At 40.2% G+C, this 14,189-nt stretch overlaps 1 protein-coding gene across 1 annotated transcript in view; it reads left to right on the forward strand.

Moving 5' to 3' along the window:
• The first annotated feature begins 2,637 nt into the window (after positions 1–2,637).
• Positions 2,638–14,189, forward strand: part of ctnnd2b (catenin (cadherin-associated protein), delta 2b) — an 82,779-nt gene continuing 71,227 nt past the window's right edge. Inside the window, 2 exon segments of the mRNA XM_038963529.1 lie at positions 2,638–2,766; positions 12,151–12,263. Coding sequence (XP_038819457.1) covers positions 2,638–2,766; positions 12,151–12,263 — 242 coding nt within the window.

Raw genomic sequence — 14,189 nt, forward strand, 5'->3', positions numbered from 1 at the left:
TCTCTCATCGAGGGCATGCATCATACATATTGTGCTGGGCAAAAAAGCAGAAAGCCAGCACCAATTCTCTCTGGTACTTTTTGCAAGTGTATTCCTTGGCTATTACCATGAATAATGCATATTTGTTGTGGTTAAAAGCCCAGAGTGTATTCTTATAGTTGCCAAAACCATCCTCAAGTAACATTGAGAATACAAAATGTGAATCAATATTGCGTGCCTGGTGTAAGGTTAAGCAGTCCATTACTAAACAGACATTTTTTTAACTTAGATGGGTCTCCTTTGACATCTTGACAGGAGCCTTTTGATGGTAATGAACTTGTGTTAGACTCTTTATGTCGGAAGTCTGTATTTAAAATATTAAGTGAAGGGAAAGTGTCTAGACAGATCCACGGATGACTACCAATGCAAAATAAATGTTGCACAAAGTTTTAATGAGACAACAGGGGACACTTCATCAAATACACTCCATAAACATACATTCCTTTGTGGTCACGTACAGAGTTGGTAAAGTTTTTTTATTTATTTTTTTCCGGTTCGGAAGCAGTGGGAATAGGAATTAATCTTTGTTCGCTTTGTATTAACGGAGATACATTGTCAATTGTACGTCGTCTGGCTTGGACTGATATCTTTGAAACTTACAATCAATGCTGCTTTACTTTGTGCAGCAAGAAGTCTGCGAACAGTAAAATAAATGGAACGAGACGGACAACAGTATTGTGATGACTTAACATTGTGTACAGATATGCCGATGCATTTCAACAAAGCATTGTTTGTCTTGGACTGTGATAAGAGGGTAAAGCGATTATGTTTATTCTCGATGTTTAATTACGGATAGTATCAGAAGCAGATGGATATCTTAAGATTACTTACACATCAAAATATAGGCCTAATTCATCCATACCCTCACTTCCTGTCTCTATGTACTGGCACAGATTTTGATGGACTGCTACTGGTAAAGCTGATTTGTACTGGTCAATACTTAGGACTGGTCACAGGCTGGAAGTTTGACCTAGAAATGGCTGCAGCATCCTAATTTAAAAGGCGTTCGATGCTTAGAGGGGGTATTAGTGATGGGGAACAAAATCGATACAGTTACATATCGGGATATTCTTTTTCAAGATATTATATATTGACAATTTCGCAATATTATTTTTGCGCGAGTTGTCTGTACCTGCACCAAAACGCCATCTTGTTTTCCAAATTCTTTTTAAATAGGGAACCAATTTGTTTTCCACACTTTTTAATTTCCATGACTGATCAAAACTAGTTTTCTCATGGCTCTCTCTTGTCCCTCTGCAGCAGACATATGGTGTGCAATATGTTTGGACCATGGAATCGCATATAAAAAAATCACAGTATCAAATCGCAAAACATATCGTATTGGCACGTAAGTATTTTGATAATATCGTATTGTGAAGTCCCTGGCAATTCCCAGCCCTGGGGGGTATGTTGACATATTAACTTACAGTATAATCCATTTTCATGTTTCCTTACAACCCATTCTGTCTGCACAGATGGTAAAATAGAGCGTCTGGTGGGGACATAGAATTTATTTTGTTTTCACTATTTATGACAAATAAATCAATTTGGATAATCCTACTTTAATTCTAAAAGCCCTTGCTATGAATATCCTTGTGTAGCACTGAATGCAAATTCATTTATCATGCTAGTATTTAACTGAGGCAGAGGTCCACGCTAATGAAAGATGAGGATGACATTAGGTGTGGTGACCCAGGAGGGAGGAAACAGTGGCAAGAGAAGACATTCTGTCAGATAAGCGGCCAGTGTTTAGAACTCACAGACTGGAAGAGAGATGAGGAAGCACTGAACTAGGTCAAGGGAGAGAGAGAGAGAAAGGGGGTGGGAGTGAGACCGAGCAGGAGAGAGAGAGGAACACTAAAATGGATGACAAGGGAAGGATTCTGGTCAGCCATGTTAGCAGTGTCCAGCAGGGCTTGTTGCTTGGCAGCATCCCAGAATAGTCTAGCTCTTGTCTGCTTCCAGGCTGCGGTCGACTTTCCCTTACCTTCAACACGACTGACTGGGTGATCTAGTGACTGCCACGCACAGAGACAGGGATGGGAAGGATCAATTTTGACAAGCTTTCATCAGCTTTTAGAAGCTGTCATCTGTGTTGTTGTCATGGCCATTATTTGCTCTCTCACTACATTAGGATTATCTGGAGATTTAGGTCCCTTCTCCTTTAGTGGCAGTAGAGTCATTGTTACACACATACACATTGGAATCATTAGTACATGCTCTCGTCCAGATGATTACTTGGCAGATTATGATATATGACTGATATCGTTTACAAGTGTTAGCTATATCCACAATCTTATTAAATCAGATTAGTATATTTGTATCCAGATTTTCTACCTTGCAAACTACCCTTGATTACAGAAAGTTCTCATTATACTAGGGATAGAAATTGAGAGAGGTATAAGCGAAACTATAGAATACAGTAATATATTTTGTGGTGATTTGTGACGAACCAACATGAGAAATGTCAATGGATTCAAACTGTTTCATGAAAGTTAAGTGATGGATATCATAACTGAACAATTTCTGCATTCTCTCCCATAGTGGATGATGTCCCCCTTCTAATGCTGACTGTTAATCCTTTCCCTTTCAGAAGTTATGCCAGTTCCCGACGCAACCTCTGACTCTTAGAACTTCACCATGCTGAGCCCAGTACTAAACGCCTCTAATGGAGACGGCTCCGAGACAGAGACCACGTCGGCCATACTGGCCTCTGTCAAGGAACAGGTAAGGCCTCCCATGTTAATTCTGTGTGTACCGTACATGGGTGACTTTCAGAGCGAGACCAAGGCCCTCCATGCAAAACATATCATGTAATCAGTGTTTTTGCTCTTGCTTGATCTTAGGCATCAGGGGATTGAAAGTAATACATTGTGAAAACTTGAATGAAATTTGAATGCGCAATTTTGTGGGACTGTATCAAAAGGGGACAAATGAAGAATATGTGGGGGAAAAAATGGTTTTCAAGTTAAATGTCCCTGTACCTGATGGCAACCTAATATGAAGTATGTTATTGCTTCAGCTATATTGCCATCACCACCAGCTTCTTTATTACATTTCTCATCATAAGATCCCGTTCAGTGCCTGAAATCCATCCTATTTGATGTTGAAGTAAATGTGTCAGTGTTCTGCAGGGGTGCAGTGAGGTATAGAGACATAAGTAATTGGTTCCATTTGTATTCTGTGTGTGTCTGGTGCAGAGGACAGACTAACATCCACACTGATTAGCAGGTGACACTATAAGGAGACTCTATAGAGACTTTGGGTAGGCCGGTTTAATCTTATGCCTTTCGTTTGAAATGTCGCTATCGCTCACAATAATATATCTGTATAATATAGTAACTAAGTCATTGTTATTGAGTAGAATGTGCAAAACTAGGTTCAGTTTTATAAGAGATTGTGCTCAATAGAATATAATTGGCTTGCAGTTACATTATGGAAGCATGCTACTGATATTCCTCACCAGCAGTAAGATATAGCCTATTAGCTCACAGCAGGCAGCCATTTTGGAGTAGAACCAAGAGCATGTGTGTAGATGGGAATGAGCCAATCCCCTGCATCATGACAGTGGTTACACTGACACTCCTCTTTCTTTTAAGCAAGAGAGAAAAGGACAAGCTGTGGAATGGTAAAGTGGGCCACTGCCACACATCACACGGACCCATGGGGCTGCTCTGGGACATACTAATGGCCCTATCAGGAGGGTAAAAATTAAAAGCCTAAAGGCCTGCATACAGAGAGGCACGAGTGTGTGTGTGTCCCTGTGTGTGCAGACCTCCACAAGCTTGCGTTTATTTAAGCCAGTGCACCTCAGTCACAGCTCTTTGTTTATTTTTCTGTTGACAGCATTCGGATAGTTGTGTGAATACAAATAAAAAGGCAGACATTTTCATTGTTGATGCTATTCAATGGTGGGCACAATTAGGATTTGTCTACTTCCTGTGCATTGTGGAGCAGTGAGAGGAGGGAGGTCAAGTGTGAACAACCACTGGTTAAACATTATGACTGGGTTCAACACTAGGAAAAGCTCTACGATTAGGAATATATGCATTTTCATGTCTTCTTACATTCATTTCCACATTTAATGTTTGGTATTAGACCTCATAACTCCAATTTTGCAAATGTTTCTTCTTTAAAAAAAAAAAACATTTATTGAAAGCAGTAACTCCCCGCAATGTACTCTGAACATTTCAATATCACACTTTTTATACATCACAGAACACTGAAATATAACAAAACCATTTGACATAGAAACACCAAGGCCCCCCAACATTTTTTATTAATTATGTAAATCATGAAAATGTTAATAACATTCCACCCATGAGGCCAATAGAAGACGATTTGGTCATTTGACTGCAGGAAAATATGGAAATTTTTTCCAATTCCTGAAAAGTTTCTGTTTTGGAGATGAGGTTTTCATCAGACAGCGACGATATGTTTGTTTATCTTACAATATACTGTACCTCCAATTGTGTAATAGTGAAAGGCAGTGTTAATGATGTATTATGGTCAATAGTTTATGACCCCACCACTAGATGGCAAACAGCATCAGTCAGCAAAAGGTTTAACGTGTGATGATACATTGTGTATTTAGCCCTACAATGGATTTACCAGTACAGGTACCACTACATTTTTCAGTAATGGGGTCGGTTGGCTTTTGACAACAGTAAGGGGGCTTGGGGAGTGTGTTGGACTTTAACCTGTAGCCTGGGGATGGTTCTAGTACGTTATGGTGTGACGTTGTTTTTGGTCCCCAATGATATTTAGATTAACGTTCCACCATGCTTGCTTATGATTGGGCCTCATTTGGATCTGCTAGTGACCATAGTTTGAAGTAGTGATGTACAAGCCAACGTGTGATGCCTCATTTTGTCCTCTCACAATGGTCAGCAGCAGGCCACAGACAGCAAATGAAACCAGCCAAAGCCATTAGATGTATAGTAGCCTATACGTGAGGGCAAGACGAGAATGCAAATCGGTGTCATCTTATTCAGAGTACTGGCATATCAAACATCTGGCAATCATTTGTACAGCAATATGAGGAATGCATTTAGCTAGAATATTCAGACGTTATTTGAATTGGGGAAAGAGAGAGAATGCTAATCTGCTCTCTTAATCGTGGTCACCTCTTAAGACTTAATGGATGTTTAAACAAATGCAGTGAAGTCATTTCAGCAGCCTTTGGTCATGAAATAATGAATGGAAATGATTAAGTCTTGTGAAAGTCACTCTAATTTGTAACATTCTAGAATGTGGGCTGCTTTGGGCTTAGCGGAGAGGAGACTATTATAATGAATAGGACGTTCTCAAATAAAGTTATAGAGTTATAAAGTTATAGAGACTGAATTGCCATCAACTAGGCCACAGCTTATAAATAAAAGCAGTTATAATAACCCAATTTGACTCTTTGAGACGTTGCATTCAAGGTATTACAGTACTGCTCTTTTAACATATACCAGTCATGTCAAACCAAAGGTTCAATATGGAGACTCATGACTTGGCTGTGAGTGAATGTTGAGCTCAGATAGTAAAGATCTATATGAGGTTCATGGATGACTGGGTTGTTATTGTTAGTGGGCTGACATATGGCTAGCTAATCAGTCATGCAGGGACTTAACTCAACCAATTGTATGTCAGATACTGCGTGTACAGGGTTTATAATTTCATAGTACTGTATTATAAGAAGGGATTTTGAAACGGATGAAATATGTATTCAGTTTGAGTGTTTTGGGGAATAAGACAGGGATATGGAGTGCTCACGTATTTCCATTTCCTTTGTTTCAAACTGCAAAGTGTTTAAGACAGTATTTTTTTGTCAGTTGACTCGAGGGGGATGAACGGTGAAAATTGAACTTGTGTGACTGTCTTGGCTCTGCACCTGGCTTGAATGAGTAAGTCAGACAACCATGACAGAGGTAGAAGGGCAGTTTGAGTGGCATGGAGGCGTACAGTTGCTCTAGCAAATCAGAATGAAGCATTAGACAGATCTGAAATATGAAAGCCAGCACTGCATTACTCAGCTGAGGAGTGGGTATACAGCAGTAGTGAAATGTTGTCTCAACAGGAGTATTTAAACCAAGGATTTTAAAGCCCATAGGTTCCTAGTTCATAATTCCTGCCTCAACTCAAGTCCAGCTAATACAATTGTCCTTTAATAGGGTACTTTGTTTCACTATATTTCATATTTTGAGTTAGTTAAATATTGTTTGGTAGGACTCCCTAGCTTCATACGAGTGTGGTATAGTTTTTGTAGGCCTACAGTAGGTGTTTTGAATAGATGAACTCAGTACTTCAAGAATCTTCTCCAGCCAACCAATCCTGCACTAGGCTTATTCTGTTAAAGGGTACTCCTTAAGTTAACCTCTGGCTTTTTAGAAATGGGATTAAAAAAACTAAATAACTTGTGAGGCATACCCAGGGTGACATTTTGTAATCAAATTGTCTCCTCTGAAAAAGTTATAATGTCAGTCTTGGTACCACAGGGCACAATTAGGCAATTATACTTGAGGACCACACAGCTAGGACCACACAGTTTCCTGAAGCTGCAAAATTCCCATCTTCTGTCCCCTAGTCATTTATTCTACCAACTAATAGGTTTAATGGTGTTTTCAGGGGTGTACTGTTTGCAAGCTATTGGGCATACATCTCCCTCTCCTTCTCCCTCTTGTCCTTGGTAATGGGCTGGAAGTATACTTGATTTTCTTGTAATGCAATTATCAGGCAAGGTTTTAATTGAACAGTCTGCCCATTTAAATTAGTTAATTATAGTATTTAGAGGGTATTTCTTCAGTTCTACCACACACACACATTTGAAAATCAGAGTATTCTACACTGTTCCACAGTATGTAACTAAGAATTTGTTCTTAACTGACTTGCCTAGTTAAATTAAGGTTACATTTAAAATAACAATTATACGGAAATGTCCTGCTAACCAATTTAGCCATGTCTTAAAGTTCCAGAATACTTTCTATTTCAGTATCTGATTAAAGGGATAGTCCAAATTACAAAAGTATATATTGGTTTCCTTACCCTGTAAGCAGTATATGGATAAGGTATGACAGCAATCCATGCTTCGGTTTAGTTTCCCTGGCACTGTTTCCAAATGCTAATGTTTTGAGATTTGTGGCACAAATCCCATTCGTCATGGGACCGATATAATGTTTAATCGATATAATGGGACATGGGACCGATATAATCTATAAGTGACTTTGTTGAGCTTCACAATCAATTTTAGATACTTTCGGATAATTTGGACATGATGCGGAAAAATGCTAATATCGGTCCCATGACTTGAATGGGATTTGTGCCACAAATGCTAAAATATTAGCATTTGGATACAGTGACAGGGAAGCTAAACAAACCAAAGCATGGATTTCTGTCATACCTTGTCCATAGACTGCTTACAGGGTAAGGAAATCAATATGTAATTTTGTCATTTGGGTGAACTATCCCTTTAAGTGTGGCTATTCGAATTCTGAACATGGTTTAGAATTGGTATACTGACCCAATGACTATTTAAATAAAGAAATTAGTTTGGGAGGAGATAACAAAGCTTCTCATATGAAAAGCGAAGTTATTCACTCTATTCTCTCTCAACTGCCTTGAGCTCTATCAGTTTTCATTTGAACAAAAGTACTTTCATTCAATACTTTTCTCAATCATATACCCAAATGTATTTTTCATACAGATTAGAAATAAACAGTGTTTAAAGTGGTGAGTAACAGGAAGCAAATTGTGACTGTCATCCCAAGCCTCTGTGGCCCTCTCTTCTCTCCCATGGCAGATCCTTGTGTGTCTTTTTTACCAAGCTATATTTAAACCGTGGCTGGCTATGACATGCTGCTGTATTGTGTACTACCTTCTAAGCAAGGCAGCCCAGCCCAAAGAGTGGCACTGAGGCAGAACAGTCACTGTCTCTCCCTGGAGAGCACAACTCAGAGCTATGGTCAGAAGAGAGGAGAGGGGAGGACAGGAAATGAGGGACAGAGGAAAGGAAAGGGAGAAGAGGGGAAAGGGAGGAGGAGACATTTCTGCTGCCTCAACCCCACAACACTTCCATATACATTCACAATCCTGCGAGTCTTTGGAGCTTTCCAATTAGCACCCCACTCTGTCCCCCCTCCCTACCTATCCCTCCGTTCACCCTGCCCCTCCCCAACTCCGCCCGCTACCCTCTCTGCTTTTTCAGCGGGGGGCGCAGATGGTGTTGAGGAGAGGAGCAGTCAAAAGAGTGATTGGAGAGCAGCAGGATTTGGCAGGCAGACTGGTGGGAGGGTCCTTTTGTGATGCAATGTTGCATAAATAATGCCAAAGAGGTTCTAAATTCTCTGTTGCCATGGAGACCGTTGTGCCTGGCTGAACTCCTATTCTTCACTGCTTGGAGGCAGTCACTACTGGGCTTGCCATTTTCTCTAATGGAGTTTTCTCAATAAGGACAGAAGAACTTCTAGACATGTTGAGGATGGAGAAAAAAGTGGGATATTATGTGTGGTTGGTGCTTTCTCTGAAGTATGGTCCATGTGAAGGTATGGCTTTGTTAACTTAAATTCCAATAGTCTTCTGGCAGTAACAGGTGTTTAGTTATTATGCCACATTTGGAGGGAATAGTAAGGTCAGTGATTTTGTTGTTTGGAACTCTGATGGATTTCTGTCATTTTGCTCCCAGATATAACTAAAAAAAAGGACTTAAACTTTGCTGGCTCATTTAAACTTGTTGTTACTTCTATACAAATATATAACCTACTGCATCTTATCAGCACAAAGTTTAGTTCTTTATAAAGTTATGCAAAATATGCATATTGGAAGATAACTAGGCCAGACAATAGCAACAATTTACAGTTGCTTGCATATACACAGTTATGTAAATGCAACTATTATACAAAGAGAATTACATTGAAATGCACGTCTACTGACACTTGTAGCTCTTTGATGCTATAGCTCAGAGTCGGTTTAAAAAGAGTTGGATGGATCCTTCTTCATCCAGTTCAATGGCATGTTTCTGTGGACCTTATATTCTGGGCTCTTGCCCAAAATAGCAGGTGATACATTTTGTAGCAGAATTTAGATAAACTGCTCTAGGGAGAGTGTTTGACCTTGTGGGCACTGGACTCATTTCAGCATTGTCACAAAAGAAGTGGACAGTTTGTATTGACTGGAGTTTCCTGAGACTAAGGGCGTTTTCACATATGAAATTCAGTACCCTGGTTCGGTTTCCTGGAGCTTTTGTGAGAATTCGACAGAATACGTTTTTGCTTTCGCAAGACCTGAAAATAACAATTTCAGGGTGCGATTAGCAAGACGCACATTCTACGTGATGTTAGCGAGCTAGCTTGTTTAAAGTGGGCAAAAAAGTTCCACGCGACTCGCGCTGCCAGGTCACAAAAACTGCTACTCTGGTCCTGGATCTTGGACCCATTACTCACACAGGTCCAGGATTCATTTCAGTCAGGGTTAATTTGCGTTTCACACATGCTTATAGTGCGGATCAGGGTACCAAACGCTCCAGAATCCGGATCATAAGGGGATATGTGAAAGCGCCCTAAATGAGACTGGCTGCTCAGATGTAAGGTTGGGCGGTATCCAGATGTTCATACCGTCATACCGTTTCTGTACCATACCAGGGTATACAGTATTACCAGAAGTGCACACAGGGGGCGCAATTATTATTTATTTTACGCACAAAACAAGGGACAACAGGGATCTTGATCCAGGAAGGGATTGAATGTCTCTGCTGTAACCAAGAAGCTTGATCTTGACATCTAGCCACTTAGCTAGCAAGTTAGCAAACCAAATGCATAGCTGGAGCCCTGAGCTGGATATAATTTATTTGACACATCTTAGATTTCTTATAGTTGACTTATAGTTATAAGCAGTGGTGTAGCACACTGCGAAGGTGCTGATTTGTGATTTTGTTTGGCAACTGTAGTTTGGTCCCATGTGGCTCATGGTCCAGTGTGGCTCAGTTGGTAGAGCATGGTGCTTGCAACGGTAGGGTTTTGCGTATGGTTCCCAAGGGGGACCAGTACGAAAATGTTTGAACTTACTACTGGAAGTCATTTTATATAAGAGTGTCTGCCTAATCTACCATTGACATCAACACAAGTTATTACACTCTTAGAAAAAAACGTTCCAAAAGGTTTCTGTGGCTGTCCCAATAGGAGAACCATTTTTGTTCCAGGTAAAACTCTTTTCAAATCAAATCAAACTTCGTCACATGCGCCGAATACAACAAGTGTAGACCTTACCGTGAAATGCTTACTTACAAGCCCTTAACCAACAGTGCAGTTCAAGAATAGTTAATGAAATATTTACCAAATAAACTAAAGTAAAATATAATAAAAAATGTACACAATAAAATAGCAATAAGAGGCTATATACAAGGAGTACCGGTACCGAGTCAATGTGCGTGGGTACAGGTTAGTCAAGGCAATTTGTACATGTAGGTAGGGGTGAAGTGACTATGCATAGATAATAAACAGCAAGTAGCAGCAGTGTAGAAAACAAATGGAGGGGGTGTGTCAATGTAAATAGTCTGGTGGCCATTTGATTATTGTTCAGCAGTCTTATGGCTTGGGGGTAGAAGCTGTTAAGGAGCCTTTTGTTCCTAGACTTGGCGCTCCGGTACCGCTTGCCGTGCGGTAGCAGAGAAACCAGTCTATGACTTGGGTGACTGGAGTCTCTGACAATTTTTTGGGCTTTGAGGAAAAGGGTTCTACATGGAACCAAAAAAGGGTTCTTCAAAGGGTCCTCCTATGGGGACAGCTGAAGAACCCTTTTTGGTTCTAGAGAGCACCTTTATTCTATGAGTGTTTTCATCTCTAAATGTGAATATACAGTGGGGTCTGAAATGATTGACAGCCTTGATAAAGATGAGCAAAAATGACTGTATAAAATATAGCTCAGTATTTGAGTTATGCTCCAAATAACTGGGAAATTATATTATCTTAATTGCTCAGAGAAAGAGATGGTTGTTTAAGAAGCAATACTTTTTTTTCCTCTAAAAAAGGTAGTGTCAAAATTATTGACACCTCTGTTTTCACTACCTTTCAATACCTCACCTTGCGAGGATAACGGCACTGAGCCTTTCTCTAAAATGTTTTATGAGATTGGGGAACACTCTGGGAGGGATCTTAGACCATTCCTCCATACATAATCTCTCCAGATCCTTGATATCCTTCATCTGCTCTTATGGACTGCCCTCTTCAATTCAAAAACCACAGGTTTTCAAGTCCGGAGACAGAGATGGCCATTGCAAATGTGAACGTCTGGAGTTTGCTAAACGGCATTGGCACTTGGATTGGAACCGGTGCTTTGGTCAGATGGCATGAAACACCGGTGGTGAGTTTGGTGTCAAAATGAGAATACATAAGCAGAAAATAACTCCATACCTTCTGTAAAATATGGTGGTGGATCTAATGTTATGGGGCTATTTTGTTTCCACTGGTCCTGGGGCCCTTGTTAAGGTCAATGGCATCATGAACTTTACCCAGTACCAGGACATTTTAGCCAAAAACCTGGTTGCCTCTGCCAGAAGGCTCTATATTTTGCAATGGCCATCTCAGTCTCTGGATTTGAACCCCATTGAAAACCTGTGGTTTGAATTGAACAGGGCAGTCCATAAGCACAGATGAAGGATATCAAGGATCTGGAAAGATTATGTATGGAGGAATGGTCTAAGATCCCTCCCAGTGTGTTCCCCAATCTCATAAAACATTTTAGAGAAAGGCTCAGTGCCGTTATCCTCATAAGGTAAGGTATTGTTAAGGTATTGAAAACATGGGTGTCAATTTTTATTTACTTGTTCAACAAAATCTCTTTCTCTGAGCAATTGTATTAATATAAAATAACCTTTTTTTGGGGGGCATACAATATAGCTAATTATTTGAATTATTTATGCTATACAGTAATTTTAGCTCATCTTCCTCAAGGGTGTCAATAATTTCGGACCCCACTGTATATGATTTAGGCTTACACTCACTGGACGTTTCGAAACATTTGAATTGTCAATCTTCTTAAGCATAATTGCATGAATACATATAGTAAGCTAGATCTTATGTAGTAGCACAATACAGGTATGCTTACTGACAATCCCTTTTTCATGTCTTTCGACAGGAGCTGCAATTTGAACGGCTGACTCGAGAGCTGGAAGCTGAACGGCAGATTGTCGCCACCCAACTGGAGCGATGCAAGCTAGGATCTGAGACCGGCAGCATGAATAGCATCAGGTGTGTTCAGTAGAGTGGCGCCAGATGCTCTCTCTCTTTCCCTCCCTCCCTCTCTCTCTCTCTGCTTTCTTTTACTCCTCTGTGATGCCATCCTGTTTCCCCATGCTCCCCAGCCCCTCCTCTACCTCTTTTCATCAGGTGTGTTCAGTGGAGTGGTGCTACCTCCCAGACCCCCTACCTGTCTCTTTCATTAGGTGTGCTCAGTGGGATGAAAAAACTATTTTGTAGCTTTTCCATCAGAGACAGACAGTCCTTGGAACAATATGGGGGTCAGTCATCAAGGTGGCTGAAAACCTGGGTAGAGGTATAGAATTAACAGCCAGGTTTTGTGGTTTCAGAGTGAAAAATGCTGTTCACGTTGGAGAAAAGAAAACACGTTCATGTTGTTTTACCCCTACATCCCCCAATATCACATCTTTCCAATCTCAAAACAGAACAGACACATTAAGAAACACGCCTGGCTGTCTGGCACATAATAGCAATAATAGCCTAGTATGGCATCAAGGGGCCAACACAACAGAATATTCTGTGTCTCTTTTGTATACATACTTTAACCCAGAAGGGATTTCATCCACAAACTAATTAGTCATCCTTTTATTGTAATTCTCAATTCAATTTACAGACAAACAATGAGCTAGAAGCTCGTTCTGATTTTCAATTAACCATTTGACCTCTTAAGCACTAAACTCTGTCTCTCTCACCGTGGAATCCTTTTGAATAGAATCTGCAGCGGAAAATGTTGTGTGAGATTTATGAAAGTCTGTCTAATCATACAACCAATGGAATGCTCTAACTTGATTGCATGTTCAGTAACAATCCTGTTGTGTGTGTATTGTGCAACATTTTTCTGGTGGAGACTCATTTTTGTGGGGTCACTATGAACCATTTAGGCTGATTATACCAAAGTATTCCCAATCAAAAACGATTAAACTGCTCCGGTTTATGGTAAAACCCTGTCAAAACATTAAATGGAACACTTCTTAGCAAACATGTTGATTCACCATTGTAGTAACCCAGCATTTCCATAACAACACTTATCCCCAAAGTAGTAATAGTGACGTCAAAGTGTGTTCTGGGGTTGAAAGACCTAAAGAGTTGCTAATGACTTGCCTACTCCCCCCTTAATACGTCAGGTCAGGTCAAATGTCTGGGGTGGCATATGTTACCTTATCCGTTAACTCAAACCAAGAGTATCATCCACCTGCAGATCCAAAGAAACAGATTCTCATCCACAGTATTATTACACCAAACTTCTTGCTGTTGCTGTGTCTGAAGACTTCAGTGAGATTCACAGGACTCACATTGTTTGTTGACCAACTTGGGTTGAGTAAGGCACATGACATTGTATTCTGTCAAAACAGGACCATAATTTGTCCCAATAGTGTCTCAATGTGTGGTTAGTGTCCATTTACTGAGGAGCCAGTGTGTTTGTGTCTTTGTTTGAGTGTGATGCAGTGGGCCTATTTCCCATGATGCTTGGTCCAGACACCACTTTTATCACTGTTTTCCACCCGCAGTCAATCCATTATAGGCTAGCTCCTACCCACAGATAATCTTTATTCAAGACTTCCAAAAACATCAGATTCATTAACCCCTAGTTTCCCAGTCAGGCATTGATTACAGTTGACTGAAATATTATGGTTGATTGACTGACCTTTAAAAACTTCTCCTTTTCAAATGGGTCTTGTGTTTCAAGGGCCCTTGTCAAGATTCCATCATGACAGCTCATCCTCCTCTCAGACTTTTAAAGGGAACATTACATAATTAGGTTGCTGTTAAACATTCTGATTGGTTTCATCCTTCCAAGTAAAAGTCCCAATACGACATATCACTTCATATTTGTATTTTGGGAGAAATTTGACCGAAGTCTTATTTGACCGAAGTCATGTCGGAAAAGCATTCAGAAAAGTGACGTCAAGAGAAGAA

This window comes from Salvelinus namaycush, chromosome 25, assembly GCF_016432855.1.
Source record: "Salvelinus namaycush isolate Seneca chromosome 25, SaNama_1.0, whole genome shotgun sequence".
NCBI classification, from domain to species: domain Eukaryota; kingdom Metazoa; phylum Chordata; class Actinopteri; order Salmoniformes; family Salmonidae; genus Salvelinus; species Salvelinus namaycush.